General features: G+C 44.7%; 1 protein-coding gene across 1 annotated transcript in view; it reads right to left on the minus strand.

The window, feature by feature from the left end:
• Positions 1–18602, minus strand: part of PXDC1 (PX domain containing 1) — a 76100-nt gene that overhangs the window by 47618 nt on the left and 9880 nt on the right. Inside the window, 1 exon segment of the mRNA XM_044295065.1 lies at positions 5281–5372. Coding sequence (XP_044151000.1) covers positions 5281–5372 — 92 coding nt within the window.

An 18602-nucleotide genomic window follows, 5' to 3' on the forward strand; every position in this document is an offset into this window, starting at 1 on the left:
AAAGGCCATATTAAAACAAATTGTGGACGACACTATTATGGGGGATCTGTGGACGACACTATTATGGGGGATCTGTGGACGACACTATTATGGGGGATCTGTGGACAGCGCAGTTATGGAGAGAGGGATCTGTGGATGGCGTAGTTATGGAGAGGGGGATCTGTGGGTGGCGTAGTTATGGAGAGGGGGATCTGTGGGTGGCGCAGTTATGGAGAGGGGGATCTGTGGACGGCGTAGTTATGGAGAGGGGGATCTGTGGGTGGCGCAGTTATGGAGAGGGGGATCTGTGGGCGGCGTAGTTATGGAGAGGGGGATCTGTGGGCGGCGCAGTTATGGAGAGGGGGATCTGTGGGCGGCGCAGTTATGGAGAGGGGGATCTGTGGGCGGCGCAGTTATGGAGAGGGGGATCTGTGGGCGGCGCAGTTATGGAGAGGGGGATCTGTGGGCGGCGCAGTTATGGAGAGGGGGATCTGTGGGCAGCGCAGTTATGGAGAGGGGGATCTGTGGGCGGCGCAGTTATGGAGAGGGGGATCTGTGGGCGGCGCAGTTATGGAGAGGGGGATCTGTGGGCGGCGCAGTTATGGAGAGGGGGATCTGTGGGCGGCGCTGTTATGGAGAGGGGGATCTGTGGGTGGCGCTGTTATGGAGAGGGGGATCTGTGGATGGCGCTGTTATGGAGAGGGATCTGTGGGTGGCGCTGTTATGGAGAGGGGGATCTGTGGGTGGCGCTGTTATGGAGAGGGGGATATGTGCACTGTTATGGGCATAACAGTGCCCAGATCCCTTTCCTCATAACAGTGCACAGATCCCCCTTCCCATAGCAGTGCCATACACAGACCCCCCCTCCTCCCCATAGCAGTGCTATACACAGACCCCCCCTCCCCATAGCAGTGCCATAGACAGATCCTCCCCCCTCCCCATAACAGCCCCGGCCCCGATGCTTATAAGAATGAAGGAGGCGGAGCAGGCGTGTCACGTGAGTGAGTGACGTTACGCCGCCGTCCGCTCTGCCTGGCTGTTACAGGAGCGTCATTGTAATAAGGTAAAATAAAGATGCAGGGACCGCCCGCCCGCATAGCAACGAATCGGCGATTATTCGATAACTGGATTCGTCGACAACGAATCCAGTTATCGAATATAATCGATTACATCGATTAATCGTTGCAGCCCTAAATCCATCATCCAAAAACAGGAGTATGGCACAACTGCAAACCTACCAAAACATGGCCGTCCACCTAAACTAACAGCCCACAGGCAAGAGCCCAGGCCATGGTCACTCTGGAGGAGCTGCAGAGATCCACAGCTCAGGTGGGAGAATCTGTCCACAAATCTGACCTTTATAAAAGAGTGGCAAGAAGAAAGCCATTTTAAAAGCAAGCCATAAGAAGTCCTGTTTGCGGTTTGCCACAAGCCATGTGGGGGACACAGCTATCACATGGAATAAGGTGGTCTGGTCAGATGAGACCAAAGTTGAACTTGCTCAACTAAATGCAAAACGCTGTGGGACAGATTTATCATTACTCTGACAGCTCACTCCACTTTCACATATGGCTAAAGTCAGTTTTAGCCAAGTCAGATTTATGATCGTCCCTTTAAGACTGTAATAAATGTGGTTTGACAGTAGCAGTTTATCCGTCAGTAAGCAGCTTTACAAAAGTCGCACGTCTTTACGAAAAAGTCGCATGTTCTATTAAAAAGTCTCATAAGATAAGCATGGTCCTCACTGGAGTGAAAACATTTTTTGCGACTTTTTTGCGACTTTTTAAATAGTCGCAATAGTAAATCTGTCTAGCGATTCCTTTACATAAGAAAACACACCCACGTTCAGAAAACTGACGAGCATAGTGCAGAGCAGAAAAAAATCGCAACTTTTTGCGCAGTTTTAGCAATTGCGCAAAAATTTGCGACTTTTTCACTCCATTATTCTGACTTGAGCTAATGATAAATCTGGCCCTATGTGTGGTGCAAAAATAACATTGCACCCAGAACACACCATCCTCACCATGAAACATGGTGGTGGCATTATGATGCTGTGGGATGCTTTTCTTCAGTAGGGACAGGGAAGCTGGTCAGAGTTGATGGGAAGATGGATGGAGCTAAATACAGGGCAATCCTGAAGTAAACCTAGTAGAGCCTGAAAAATACTTGCAACTGGGGCGGAGGTTCACTTTCCAGCAGGACAACGACCCTAAACATACAGTCAGAGCTACAATGGAATGGTTTAGATCAAAGCATATTCCTGCGTTAGAATGGCCGGGTCAAAGTCCAGACCTCAATCCCATTGAGAATCTGTAGCAAAACTTGAAAATTGCTGTTCACAGACAATCTCCACCCAATCTGCCATATTTTGCATAGAAGAACAGGCAAAAATGTCAGCCTCTAGATGTGCAAAGCTGGTAGAGAAATACCTTAAACGACTTGCAACTGTACTTGCAGTAAAAGATGGTCCTACAAAGTATTGACTGGGGAGGAATATAAATGCACACCACACAATACAGATTTTTATTTATTAAACATTTTGAAAAAACCATGTATTATTTTCTTTTCATGTCACACATACTTGCTATTTTGTGTCACAGAAAATCCCCCAAAATATGTTTAATTTTGTGGGTGTAACATGAAAAAATGTGGAAAAGATCAAGGGGTATAAATAGAGGTCGCAATAATGCCTGTACAAGCGTCATAGATGCCTGTTTAGGCCATTTTACTCCCGTTTTTGCGCATGGTCTTTTTCTAGTCAGGAGTGCTGTACAGAAGCTGCCAGGTCCGGCACACCCCGCTCCTCTCCTGGTAAGCCTCGCCCCTCACATCTTTCTCACCAGGAGCAGCTCCAGACTACATTGTGGTGACAGGACCTGCGGTGGTGATGTCACAGTCATGTGATCAGCCATGTGTGTGGGAGGAGTTAGGGGAACACAAGCTCCCTGTAGGACTGTGCTGGTGGAGAATGCAGAGGTACTTTATGTATGGAAGGTGTGTATAAAGCAGGGCTATGTCAGTGTAACCAGTGTATTGTACAGTTTTCTGTACAATATCTGTGTAATGGACATGTAGCAGGGCTGTGTCTGCAATGTGTATATAGTAAACTATCTGTGTAATGGGCATGTGGTAGAGCTGTGTATGTAATATGTGTATGGCAGCGTCAGGGGGGCGCTGTGTATGTCAGCGTCAGGTGGGCGCTGTGTATGGCAGCGTCAGGTGGGCGCTGTGTATGGCAGCGTCAGGTGGGCGCTGTGTATGGCAGCGTCAGGTGGGCGCTGTGTATGGCAGCGTCAGGTGGGCGCTGTGTATGGCAGCGTCAGGTGGGCGCTGTGTATGGCAGCGTCAGGTGGGCGCTGTGTATGGCAGCGTCAGGTGGGCGCTGTGTATGGCAGCCTCAGGTGGGCGCTGTGTATGGCAGCCTCAGGTGGGCTCTCTGTATGGCAGCGTCAGGTGGGCGCTGTGTATGGCAGCGTCAGGTGGGCGCTGTGTATGGCAGAAGTGGTCTTATGTTTAGTGTATGATGTTGGATAAATGTAAAATTGTCTACATTTATTTCTGCATAGGAGACTAGCAATGGATTCCCTGCAGAAATATCAGCCTCATAACGTTATGTGGGCCTATGCATTATATATACGAATTACCGCAAAATTCATACTCCTCCTCGGCTAAAAGATACTACTCAAAATTGTTAAGAGGAGTTTTTTTACTCTTCTGGAAAAAATGTAGTGTGACCTCTGGGTATGAATACTCTTTCAAGGTACCGTAGTTTATTTACTGTGTTTTCTGTGACCCATAAATATTGTATTACGCTTAAAGTTCTGTTGTTACATACGCAGCATATCTATGGTTGTCACCATTTTAGCCCTTATGGAGAAGCAAACGTCAAAGCCAGGAAAAATACTCTACACATATTTCAGTGCTGCACCCTGTGCCATACAGCTCTATGCAGGGGTCCTGGTTTGCAATACTGGTTGTAAAACTAAACAATCCGAGAGCAAAAATGTATTTTATGACTGTCACAAATCTTTTCACAGATACAGATGTGGAATGCGCCAACATCAGTGGGTTAACCTGTTATGCCTTGATAGAAACTTTAAGCTTTAGAAGCTTTGCACGTTGTTTAACTAAGCCCGCTAAGCTTGTATGGTTAACGTGCCAGGAACTACTTTGATGCCTGCTAGATCTTGATATAAAAAGGAAGAAATATGCCTCTAAGCATCTGGGTCATGGCATCAATAAACAGTATATTAGGCGCAAAAGAGTGATTAGATGGGTGAGCGATCATCTTCTCAATGGAAATAAAGACCCTCATATGTGACAATCAGAGCAAGTATGATCTCTGATTAATGGAGGAGAGGGGGATAGGTAACACGCACAGAAGTCCATGTTAGCCTCCCCTGGGGTCATATACAGTTACACACAGAAAGGGGATCTTTTCTTCTCTCCTCCTTGCAGCTGTCAACACATCCATCACTAGCTCACACCCCCAACCCCCCCATCCTCCTCCACGCTGGCTGCGATCTCAGTAACTAGAAATGCTTAAATTGTCAGCTTTCAAACAAGACCAAGTTAATATCTCTAGCGGTTACAGAGCCCAGCATATTAAGGGTTAAACCAGCTATTATTATCTTTTTTTTCCCCACAACGTCGTTCACCATATGAAATAAATATTTTTATATTTTAATTGTTCGGGCATTTTGGATGCAGCAATGATAATGATCTTTATTTTATTTTATTGTTTATTTTTAAAATGATTAAAGAGGGTGATTTGAATTTTTATATCTTTTTATTTTTAAAAACATTTTCACTTTTTTTTTAACACTTATTTTAAGTCCCCCTGGCAGACGTTAATATGTGATGTCTTATTACTTCTCTCTGCAAAGAGTTACCATGGCACCCTATGGGACAGTCACTATGTTCCAATCAAGCCCCGCCACAGACAGGACTTCGCTATGGTAGGCCTCAGAGCCTTCAGAAGGCTCGATTTTGGCGCAGGGGAGCCATTTGGTTGGGCTCCCAAGAAAAAAAAAAGATTCCATGGTTGCAACTGACCACGGAATCTGAGGAGTTAAATGTCTGTTATTGGCCTTATCGCTGACCACTGACTGCCTCTGGGTGTGATATTCAATATTGTATGTATCCCGACTTGAGCAGTACATGTTAGATATTTATTAAGAAATATAAAGACGTTAAAAATTATTACCAAACATGTAAAAAAAAATCTGTCTAACAAAAATCTGATGTAAACAAGAGGTTATTTTCTGATACTATGATCCCTTTAAATTTTTGCTCACTTACTTTACAAGGCATGTTTATAACAGTCTTCAACAGTTTCTCCACTTCATTGAGTCTTGCCTCTATATCATGAGACTCTTTAATTGTGATCAGCCCTAAAAGATAGAAATCATACAGTTATTAGGATATGAGAACAATTCTACTTATAATAAACCAACATAATTCTTTACATAATGCAGCAGTACATGTGAGTATATTAAATGGGTTGTGTCACGAAATATATTCCACAGCACCCACTTCTGTAATTGCATGTAATTAAAAAATATTGTATACACAGTGTGCTATTCAATAAAATGTATTCCTGCATTTATTCAGCAACAGTATTGCGATACTATTGAATCACTGTGTGGCAATATTATTTGACCCATATATAGTGACTACATGACAAATAACGTGGCCATTAAGAGGCAGGAAATGCTCAACCCCATATGCAGTTGTGCATCTATACCCGGGGGAGCAAATCCTGCACATGTGGTCTGTTGCTAATGGCGATCTCCAGCAAAAAATGCTTGCAATGGGGGATGCCTGCAGCGATTGGGCCTCGCTACAGCCATGATGTCCTTGTGGTACTTATGGTCCGCTGCGGGCATCCCCCATTGAAAGCATTTTTTTGCTGGGGATCGCCATTAGCAACAGACCACATGTGCAGGATTTGCTCCCCCGGGTATAGATGCACAACTGCATATGGGGTTCAGCATTTCCTGCCTCTTAAGGCCACGTTATTTTGTCATGTAGTTTGTATATGTATGCCTGGAGATGTATAAACTCCAAATTTGAATGTGCCTTGATTTCCATCCATAGGCAACATTTAGGTGCACCTGTGAGGCCTGCATCATATTAGTGAGCCATGGGTGGGACTCACAGCCTCCTGGAGGCAACTGGAAGCTGTTTGCTGTGAGTCGGACCTTACGTTCTCGTAATTCGCCCACTGGCCCCTGGAACTGCCCATACGGCACAGGTAGGTTAGCGTTAGGTCCTGCGCCACTTGAGATACCCTGACGGGGTGCGCGGGCTCCGGTATGTCCTTCATATAAGGATATATTGGCTAAAGTCTAATTTTAACATCAGTGTGAGGGTTTAGTCAGATTTGGTTGACTGCATCCACCACAGTAGTGCACCTATTCTTGTAAATGTTTTTTGCCCATATACAGGTCCTTCTCAAAAAATTAGCATATTGTGATAAAGTTCATTATTTTCTGTAATGTACTGATAAACATTAGACTTTCATATATTTTAGATTCATTACACACAACTGAAGTAGTTCAAGCCTTTTATTGTTTTAATATTGATGATTTTGGCATACAGCTCATGAAAACCCAAATTTACTATCTCAAAAAATTTGCATATTTCATCCGACCAATAAAAGAAAAGTGTTTTTAATACAAAAAAAGTCAACCTTCAAATAATTATGTTCAGTTCTGCACTCAATACTTGGTCGGGAATCCTTTTGCAGAAATGACTGCTTCAATGTGGCGTGGCATGGAGGCAATCAGGCTGTGGCACTGCTGAGGTGTTATGGAGGCCCAGGATGCTTCGATAGCGGCCTTAAGCTCATCCAGAGTGTTGGGTCTTGCGTCTCTCAACTTTCTCTTCCCAATATCCCACAGATTCTCTATGGGGTTCAGGTCAGGAGAGTTGGCAGGCCAATTGAGCACAGTAATACCATGGTCAGTAAACCATTTACCAGTGGTCTTGGCACTGTGAGCAGGTGCCAGGTCGTGCTGAAAAATGAAATCTTCATCTCCATAAAGCTTTTCAGCAGATGGAAGCATGAAGTGCTCCAAAATCTCCTGATAGCTAGCTGCATTGACCCTGCCCTTGATAAAACACAGTGGACCAACACCAGCAGCTGACATGGCACCCCAGACCATCACTGACTGTGGGTACTTGACACTGGACTTCAGGCATTTTGGCATTTCCCTCTCCCCAGTCTTCCTCCAGACTCTGGCACCTTGATTTCCGAATGACATGCAACAGTCCAGTGCTGCTCCTCTGTAGCCCAGGTCAGGCGCTTCTGCCGCTGTTTCTGGTTAAAAAGTGGCTTGACCTGGGGAATACGGCACCTGTAGCCCATTTCCTGCACACGCCTGTACACGGTGGCTCTGGATGTTTCTACTCCACTGCTTCCGCATGGTCCCCCAAGGTCTGGAATCGGTCCTTCTCCACAATCTTCCTCAGGGTCCGGTCACCTCTTCTCGTTGTGCAGCGTTTTCTGCCACACTTTTTCCTTCCCACAGACTTCCCACTGAGGTGCCTTGATACAGCACTCTGGGAACAGCCTATTCGTTCCGAAATTTCTTTCTGTGTCTTACCCTCTTGCTTGAGGGTGTCAATGATGGCCTTCTGGACAGCAGTCAGGTCGGCAGTCTTACCCATGATTGCGGTTTTGAGTAATGAACCAGGCTGGGAGTTTTTAAAAGCCTCAGGAATCTTTTGCAGGTGTTTAGAGTTAATTAGTTGATTCAGATGATTAGGTTAATAGCTCGTTTAGAGAACCTTTTCATGATATGCTAATTTTTTTAGATAGGAATTTTGGGTTTTCATGAGCTGTATGCCAAAATCATCAATATTAAAACAATAAAAGGCTTGAACTACTTCAGTTGGTGTGTGATGAATCTAAAATATATGAAAGTCTAATGTTTATCAGTACATTACAGAAAATAATGAACTTTATCACAATATGCTAATTTTTTTAGAAGGACCTGTATAGTGGTATTATTTTTAATATTGGCCTTGGTATATTGGGTTTCGTTTAGTAACATGGCAGTGATAATATTTGTGTTATTTTGGTAACTGACTATTATTTAGAGATATATTATCATACACAGGAAATTATCTTATATAGCTGCCTTGTCTCTGAGATGGAGAGTTGTCGTTTTTCAACAGGTAGGATAAAGTTACAATCAAATATGCAAACCCGACAATCTCATGTATGTGTTGGCTTCCTGATGACAAATATCAGGGGAAAGAGGGAATCGTCTCCCCATTGAAATAAGAATGTTTATAGGGGAACCAGGACCAATAGCGGTCAGCTAAAACAGCGGGGGGTCTCTGAAGTGTATGAGTGGCTTTACCCTGTGTAACAGACGCGCTATTAGAGGGAGGTACATTGTATTGATCAGAGCACACAGGACAGTTCTCCATCCCCACAACGGTAAGACCATCCCCATTCAGTAGAGTTTTACAAAGGAAAAGACCTAAAATGTTTGGCTGTTCCATTCCGTAGACATGTAGAGAAGTGCACTGTGGAACTGCATTGTGGCTTTCATTTATAACGGAAGTGTGGGATCCATCGCACGATGGACACCGGCAGTGCCGACAGACGCCAAGGTGTCCATCACTTTTCCTAACCCAAACTACGACCTGCAATAGAGGCTACGACAGAGATGTGATGAGAGCCTTAAAGGGGTTATCCCATGACTAATGTAAAACATGAAATTCATACATCATATAGTCCATGCCAATCTCTTTCTAACAAAGCCAGAAGCGGCCCTGTACCTCACATGGATCCAGAGATCTCCCCATTCAATGCTCTGCTAAATTTATATTAATGGGACAGTTCAAGGGGAGTGTCTTTTCTGCTGCTGCTCAGAGGGCGTGTCCATGCTCGCCCTATCACAGCTCAGGAGGCAGCTGAAAGATGAAATTGAGCATGTGCGGCCATCTCAGTGAGCAGGTCAAAGAAATAAGAAAAACAAAACAAATATCAGATGGCGCTATACAGATACATTTTATTGAATAACTCAGAGGACATGCTAAACTTATAAGTATATGTAATTACAAAAGATTTCAGATCCAGGCGCTGGTTTGAAAACTGTCGAGTATTTTTCATGGGACAGCCCTTTTAACTGTTTCGGATGAACAGATGAACATTTATCACGTATTCGTAGGATAGTGCCTACTGCAGAAAGCAGAGTATGCCAGCCTGCTCACAAGAGTGCCGCCTATTCCCTTAGATACGGCCTCTAAAACATTTTCATGGTCACAAATTGGTCGTACTAAAAGCTAGTTTTCTCCCTGGTAATACAAAGACACCCCACTCTCCCTTTGTGTCAGAGTAGATTACTCCATGTAAATTATTCAGTAGCTTGGAAGTAAGTTATAAAGCAGGTTTAATTATCATACATTTGGCAAGTCCTGCGGCTTTTTAAATCATGCATAGGCTTGCTGAAAGGAGCACAAAAACAGCTTCACTAACTCTGAATATAATATATCTGCATTTCCATTGACGGGAAGTACATTAAAAAAAATCTGATTGCAGAACAGGTCATGGCCACACGAGGAGACTGAGAAAATCTCCAGCCTGCCAAGCCAATAAATACTTCTTAGGAAGGTTCTGAAGTGATGTGAAAAGGAATTTCTATAATCAGGGTCCAAGAGAGAAGAGATCCACAACTTCATGGGCTCCAGGAAACAACCTATAGAAGTTCTCCTAGATATATGCGCTCGCTGATACTGCCTTCAAAGGTTTCACAAGCTTCATCAGCTTTATTCACCCTTCAGCTGGAGCCCCTCAACTTATACATCTGCACCCAGCAAGCAGCAAAGACACCAGGTCTCTGTCATATTACAGCAAATATGTTCTAGAAGTCCTGCAGTGTTCATGGGGCATATTTAGCCGGTGGACGAATGCTATTCCTCCCAACCCCCATGCACATCGAGCATTCATATGTTCTCAATTGGCCATTCGGCTCAACTGGGCGGGCCTGCAAAAGTTCTCCCGGGTGTGTCTTTTTTCTCCCTGGCACGAAGCGCATCCAATCAGCTCTGCTCTTAGCCAGGGAGAAGAAGCTCCAGTTCTTGCGAGATTCGCGAGAACTGGAGCGATTTCATCCCTCCTGAGCCGGCGCCATCTTGGATTCCCGTGGCGAGCATTGGAGCAGCGTCGGAGGTGGCGGCTCAGGATGGATGAAATCGCTCGAGTTCTTGAGAATCTCGCGAGAACTGGAGCTTCTTCTCCTTGGCTAAGAGCAGAGCGCGCTGATTGGATGCGCTCCGTGCCAGGGAGAAGAAAGACACGCCAGGGAGAACTTTGCAGGCCCGCCCAATTGAGGCTCATTAGCATAGAAGGCGGGAAATATTGCGGGGGGCATCGTGGACAAACGTGGGCACCGAGTGCAAAATGAAGAACTGAATAAGCACCACCGGGGGCCGGCAAGTAAGGGTATATCTTTAGTTTAACTTGCGAAAGGTCCTTTTTAACAGCAGTTGGAACCGTTTAGGTAGGTGACTGGCTCGCCTTAAAGTCCTGTATGGAAACTTACTGGAAGTGCTCTCCAAGTGCTACATGGTATGGAGAGTTATTAGCAATACTCCATGGGAAAACAATATGCAAAGAGGTATCTCCCTAGGAAAAGGAACCATCTCACTAGCCCCACCTATTGGAAGTGGCTCCCTACGAGTCAAGATCTGACTTTGAGAAGGGAATATAGTCAGGCCTAGATATCCATTCTTAGACAGCTGTTTCAGGGTGCTCACTCCTCATCATTACAGAGTAGGACTCTCACTGGACTGCCTTGGAAGCAGTTTGGGCAGAGTGCTAAATATCCTTAAAAATATCAGGCCTGTATGGAGACTTACTGGACTTATTGGTAATGCTCCATGGGAAACGCATATCCCAAGAGGTATCTCCCTAGGAAAGAGAACCATCTCGCCAGCGCCATCTTGTGAAAGAGGCTCCATATGAGTCAAAATCCAACTTAGATGTTTGGCTTAGCTATTTTCCTTGCCATGGTCCCGGGCTTGTTGAATCTTTTCCCATAAAACTACATATCAATCTGCTCAGCTCCTCCTGCTCTATAACATGGTGCCTGCAGATTGCACTGCATTTCATGGTGACAGGTTTTTTTAAATGAATTCCCATGCTGTATTGTCACTTGCCACTCGTTACGGACCAAAACCTATGGAGACCTACCACAACCCTTGACTGTCTTAGGTGGGAGAATCAGAAACTAGGGCAAGATTTATTAAAACTGGATTAGTTGCCCATAGCAACCGATCAGATTTCACCTTTCATTTTTAAAGCCAAAGGTTGAATCTGATTGGTTGCCATAGGCAACTACGCCAGCTTTACATCCGTTTTGATAACTCTCTCCCAGTCTTTGCAGTAAAAAGTTCTTTCCCTGGTTTCATTCCAGGTTTGACACTCGATTTAGCTTTTGCCTGGCCATAATGCCAAGCAATAAGTAGGCACTGCGCTTACAACAAAGTTTGGCAGTGCATTTTAGGCTATGGTACATGCACACAACTGTAATTTGCAGTTGACATCCGTATGCCATCCTTTTTTTTGCGGATCCATTGTAACATTGCCTAAATGGACAAGAATAGGACATGTTCTATTTTATTTTTATTTTTTGCGGGACTACGGAACGGACATACTGATGCTGTCCGCATTTTTTGTGGACCCATTGAAATGAATGGGTCTGCATCCTATCCGCAGAGGACATTGTATACAATAGGATACAAATGTTGTCTTTTTTTTATAGCACTAATTTCCAGATTTTCTGCTACAAAAATGGAACTGGTCAAATGTAACTGTTTTTTTATTTCACACATAGGTTTTTGCAGGTATTTTTCTGCACTTTAGATTTTTTTGTGGTGTTTTTTGCACCTCCTCTGGTGTGTTTTATTTTGGTAAAAATGCAGGCTCCAGATGTTAGCTGAAGGTCCACGGGAAATGATATGTCTTTCTGGGTTCTTTTACCATACGCAGCATGCTGTAGTTCTGATGTTGTTTATGCGCCTCAGAAATGCCAGAGAAATAAAGCACAGTTCACACTGTCACTTAAACGGCACTAACAAAACATGAAAAACAGGGGTCCTACTAAACACCTGCACTTTATCTGGAGTCTTTTTAGTGGTGGAAAAAATGCTTCAGAACCAATTAAACTCTGTGGGGCTATTCACATGGGCGGTTTTTTTAACGGCTGGTGAATAGAGGCCATCAAAAAACAGGACATGTCTAATTTTTGGCCGTTTTCACAGTCAAACAGACCCCCAATGAAATCAATGGACTCGTTCTTAACAGCCATTTAGACAGAAGTGCACCCATCTAATGGCCGTTAAAAACAGGTACACTAGATAAGAAAAGGGCCTTTCAGGGGTTGAAATTTCAAAAAATAAAAAATACTCACCTCACCACACACATGCAAGGGAAAACTGGCTCTGCACTGGAGGCAGCAGGACCTAACGTTCTGAGCGTCCTGATGTCACATGATCATGCTGGGAGTGTCAGGTCCTGCTGCCTTCAGTTCAGAGTGAGTGTTCCTGCGTGTGCAAGTGGTGAGGTGAGTATATATATTTTTTAAGAATCTGTTTGCACTACTGCGGGGCGGCATTATGTTTTTCTGAGGGCACTGCAGTGTTTGATTTTTTTTCAATAAACTACATCCATACTTAATGGCCATTTTTAGTGAATGGTAAAAACGGATGCAAAGTGGCTGTTAAAAACAGACAGATAACCAGAAACGGACAGATGACCAGTACATGAGATTTGTGTACTGTACTATATGCTCAACAAACCACATGTATTCTGCAATGTGTGCAGGTGGCCTTAGAGCTGATTCACACGACCGTGCTAGGTCTGCGTCCGGGTGTGTCAGCGCCATCTCCCACGGTCATGTGAAACACCCGACTGTGTCCATTTTTCAGTACGCAAACAATGGATCTGCAAAATTCAGATACCTTTCACATTTTTCCCACTTCCATCAACGGAAAGGGCTATTTTCATGCAAAATGTTCTATAATTTGCGGATGTGCAAAAGATATGGATGTGTGCAAATGAATGGGTCAGTATGCCATCCACAATCAATGTTGAGAGCATTGTGTGCACAGGACCTCACTGATATAGATCCTGTATATGCTTGTGTGTGTGAGGGGTTAATAGTGTGTGTGAGGGGTTAACCACTTTACGTCCGCCCATAGGATATAAACGTCCTATGGGTGGACCTCTATTTCTGAAAGCACGTTTTAAAACGTCCTTTCAGAAATAGCAGCTGCACGCTAATCGTGCAGCTGCTGATCAGGTTGCCCGCTGTCAGTGACAGCAGGGCAACCCAGAGAGAAAGCAGGGACAGTTCCCAGGTGTCCCTGCCTTCCGGATCGCTGCAGACACAGCGCTCGCCGAGCGCTGTGTCTGCAGAGCAGGAAGCGCTATGCGCTTCCTGTTCCGGCCCGGCGGTCATGTGATCGCCGGGACCGGAGCGTGCAGGAGCTGTGTGAGGTCTCTCACAGACCTCGATCAGCCCTGCACTGAGGCTGTACAGCTCAGTATTGCGCTGTACAGCCTCTCTGGGGGGGGTGCATTTCCACTGTAACTGGGGCTACTATGTCAGCCCCAGTTACAGGAGAAATCAACAGTGAAAAAGAAAAGAAAAAGTGAAGCAAATGTCCCCCAGAGGTCTTGTATGACCTTATGGGGGACGAAAAGTGTAAAAAAAAATATAAAAAAAAATAAAGGGTTGAAAAAATAAAATAAAAAAAGTTTCACATGTAATAAAAAAGGTCCCCAAGTAAGGAATAAAAAAAATATATTTAAAAATAGAAAAAATAAAATAAAATAGACATATTTGGTATTGCCGCGTCCGTAAAAACCAGCTCTATAAAAATATCACATGAGCTAACCCCTCAGATGAACACCGTAAAAAAAAAAAAAAAAAAACTGTGTCAAAACAAGCAATTTTTGTCACCTTGCATCACAAAAGGTGCAACACCAAGTGATCAAAAACGCGTATGTCCCACAAAATGGTACCAATAAAACCGTCACCTCATCCCGCAAAAAATGAGCCCCTACATAAGAAAATCTCTAAAAAAATTAAAAAAATATAGCTCTTAGAACATGGAGACACTAAAACATCATTTTTTGGTTTCAAAAATGCTATTATTGTGTTAAAGTGAAACAAATAAAAAAAGTATACATATTAGGTATTTCCGCGTCCGTAAAAACCAGCACTATAAAAATATCACATGAGCTAACCCCTCAGATAAAAAAAAAAAAAAACTGGGTCAAAACAAGCAATTTTTGTCACCTTGCATCACAAAAGGTGCAACACCAAGTGATCAAAAACACGTATGTCCCACAAAATGGTACCAATAAAACCGTCACCTCATCCTGCAAAAAATGAGCCCCTACATAAGAAAATCTCTAAAAAAAAAAAAAAAACTAACTATGGCTCTCAGAACATGGACACATTAAAACATAATTTTTTAGTTTCAAAAATGCTATTATTGTGTAAAACTTTAATAAATGAGAAAAAGTATACATATTAGGTATCGCCACGTCCGTAACAATCTGCTCTATAAAAATGTCACTTGACTGAACCCCTCAGGTGAACACTGTAAATAAATAGAAACTGTGCTAAAACAACCAATTTTTTGGTCACCTTGCCCCATAAAGTGTTATAATGAATGATCAAAAAATCATATGTACCCAAAAATAGTACTAATAAAACTGGCACCTTATCCTCTAGTTTCCAAAATGGGGTCACTTCTTGGGAGTTTCTACTGTAAGGGTGCATCAGGGGGCTTCAAATGGGACATGGCATCCAAAAACCATGTGGAGTTCCTTTTCTTCTGCGCCCTGCCGTGTGCCCATACAGCAGTTTATGACTACATGTGGGGTGTTTCTGTAAACCGCAGAATCTGGTTAATAAATATTGAGTTTTGTTTGGCTGTTAACCATCGATGTGTTAAAGAAAAAATTGGATTAAAATGGAAAATCTGCCAAAAAAGTGAAATTTAAAAATTTGATCTCCATTTTCCTTTAATTCTTGTGGAACGCATAAAGGGTTAACAAAGTTTGTAAAATCGGTTTTGAATACCTTCAGGGGTGTAGTTTCTACAATGGGGTCATTTATGGGGGTATCCACTATGTAGGCCCCACGAAGTGACTTCAGACCTGAACTGGTCCTTATAAAGTGGGTTTTGGCAATTTTCTTAAAAATTTGAAGAATTTCTTCTAAACTTCTAAGCCTTCTAACGTCCTAAAAAAATAAAATGACATTTCCAAAATGATGCCAACATAAAGTAGACATATGGGGAATGTTAAGTAATAAATATTTTATGAGGTATCACTTTCTGTTTTAAAAGCAGAGAAATTGAAATTTAGAAAATTGCGAATTTTTCAAATTTTTGGGTAAATTTGGGATTTTTTCATAAATAAAGGTGAAATATTTTGACTCAAATTTATGACTATCATGAAGTACAATGTGTCACAAGAAAACAATCTCTGAATGACTTGGATAAATAAAGGCGTTCCAAAGTTATTACCACATAAAGTGAGACATGTCAGTTTTGCAATATTAGGCCTGGTCAGGAAGGGGGCAAATGGCCCAGATGGGAAGTGGTTAATATGCCACAACCACCTCATTCCCTGATCTTCTGCAGCTCACAAATGCATTGGCTATGCTCTACAATGTGGCCGTCTCTGTGTATCTGCACTGGTAACGCTCCCAGTGAGGAGATGTCATTTCTTGCACAAACTGGGACCTAAACCGTAAATATATCCATCTGTTTGGGTGGAGTGGGACGGAACGCTCAGGACTTAGGAGCCAAAGTTGAAGTTAGAAGTAAAGAGCATCCCCAGGCAAGCTGCAGGGTGCAAACAGAGGATCTCTGTCAGTAGCTGGCAAGGGAGGGGAACGTCCTTGCCAAGTATACAAGATCTCTTTCAAGGCGATAGAGAAGGGGCGACACAAATTAGCAACGTCAAGTTAAAAAGAAACTGAGACAAACAACCAAATCCGGAGGCCAAAATACAAGCCTGCAGAAACAACCCTATTCAGGCTACTTTCACACTAGCGTTCAGAGCGGATCCGTCTGAGACGGATCCGCTCATATAATGCAGACGGTGGATCCGTTCAGAACGGATCCGTCTGCATTATATTGTAAAAAAAATTCTAAGTGTGAAAGTAGCCGCAGACGGATCCGTCCAGACTTTACATTGAAAGGCAATGGGGGACGGATCCGTTTGAAGATTGAGCCATATTGTGTCATCTTCACACAGATCCGTCCCCATTGACTTACATTGTAAGTCTGGACGGATCCACATGCCTCCGCACGGCCAGGCGGACACCCGAATGCTGCAAGCAGCATTCAGGTGTCCGCCTGCTGAGCGGAGCGGAGGCTGAACGCTGCCAGACTGATGCATTCTTAGCGGATCCGCGTCCACTCAGAATGCATTAGGGCTGGACGGATGCGTTCAGGGCCGCTTGTGAGAGCCTTCAAACGGAGCTCACAAGCGGAGCCCCGAACGCAAGTGTGAAAGTAGCCTCAGATGTAAGGAACTGATTTGCAGTTGTAGAAATTTCTGCTACAAATGTGCTGCATGTGAACAAACCCTAAAACCATACAGGTGAACGTATGTATATAAAGAAGCCGGATCCTTTCCTGATACTGGGATTGGAAAACGACTGATGGCTCTGGGGTGGGGGAGAGCTGATGGCACTGGGGTGGGGGAGAGCTGATGGCACTGGGGTGGGGGAGAGCTGATGGCACTGGGGTGGGGGAGAGCTGATGGCACTGGGGTGGGGGAGAGCTGATGGCACTGGGGTGGGGGAGAGCTGATGGCACTGGGGTGGGGGAGAGCTGATGGCACTGGGGTGGGGAGAGCTGATGGCACTGGGGTGGGGAGAGCTGATGGCACTGGGGTGGAGGAGAGCTGATGGCACTGGGGTGGGGAGAGCTGATGGCACTGGGGTGGGGAGAGCTGATGGCACTGGGGTGGGGGAGAGCTGATGGCACTGGGGTGGGGGAGAGCTGATGGCACTGGGGTGGGGGAGAGCTGATGGCACTGGGGTGGGGAGAGCTGATGCACTTGGGAACGAAGGGTGTTGGGGACTGATGGCACTGGGGTGGGGAGAGCTGATGGCACTGGGGTGGAGGAGAGCTGATGGCACTGGGGTGGAGGAGAGCTGATGGCACTGGGGTGGGGAGAGCTGATGGCACTGGGGTGGGGAGAGCTGATGGCACTGGGGTGGGGGAGAGCTGATGGCACGGGGGTGGGGGAGAGCTGATGGCACTGGGGTGGGGGAGAGCTGATGGCACTGGGGTGGGGAGAGCTGATGCACTTGGGAACGAAGGGTGTTGGGGACTGATGGCAGGGGTCTGATGAGTTTTTATAAAGGAAAACAGTCTATTAATTCATTTTTTCATATTAGAATACTCGATTTCTAAAATAATCATTTACTGCCGCCCTACTACACAGTGATCTTGGCTGTGACACCAAGCCGTAGTGCGGCTACGGAACTGACTGGGGTCACAGTGCAACTTGCCGTGACTCCGGAATGGAAAATATGCAGCAGTGTTGGATTTTCTGCGATCCGCAGTATAAACTGACACGCTGTAGATTTCAAATCCACACCATAAGTCACTTTACACTGCAGATTTTGTATGCAGCCTCTGGATGATGCTCTGTGCTGGTGCTGTACAAAGCTGCAGATTTACTGCATGAAAATCTACCACGGCAAATCCATGGTGCATCTTCCCGGTGATAACCAAACCTGAAGGCAGTCACGGACATTACGTCGGCTGAATGTGGCTGACCGCTATTCCTCCTCCCCGCCCTTATTCATATACACTCCCGGATTGGCGAGCATGCACGTGTTCTCAAAGGGGAGAGGGGAATAAGCTGCTGCCAGATAGCTCCCCTGAGAACAAGGGATCAGGCATGTTGAAATCCAACTGCCCGATCCTTCATTCACTGAAACTGGAGAGCACTATGGACATTGACAGGTAATGTGTATGGGCACCTTTACAACCGCATTGCTTCCGCTGGATGGATCTGCTGTGCGCCAGACATTTTCCCTTTGACGTATAATCAGTCAGTTTGACTGTTTCTGGAAGAAAGCTGCAAGGTTTTTCTAATTCTGGAGAACCTCTTCAAAGTAACACAGTCTATGCCAGTGGCAGAAAACTAGAGCACCAGGTATACTTTACCCCGTTCCCTGCTGTAGAGCACCGGTATACTGCCATTAACTCATTGCTCTAGAGCATCAGTTACACTGCCATTAACTCATTGCTCTAGAGCATCAGGTACACTGACACTAACACTAATTCATTGCTCTAGAGCACCAGGTACACTGCCATTAACTCATTGCTCTAGAGCACCAGGTATACTGACACTAATTCATTGCTCTAGAGCATCAGGTATACTGACACTAACTCATTGCTCTAGAGCACCAGGTACACTGACACTAACACTAATTCATTGCTCTAGAGCACCAGGTACACTGCCATTAACTCATTGCTCTAAAGCACCAGGTATACTGACATTAACACATTGCTCTAGAGCACCATGTATACTGACATTACCTCACTGCTCTAGAGCA

The sequence above is a fragment of the Bufo gargarizans genome, chromosome 5, assembly GCF_014858855.1.
Source record: "Bufo gargarizans isolate SCDJY-AF-19 chromosome 5, ASM1485885v1, whole genome shotgun sequence".
Lineage (NCBI taxonomy): Eukaryota > Metazoa > Chordata > Amphibia > Anura > Bufonidae > Bufo > Bufo gargarizans.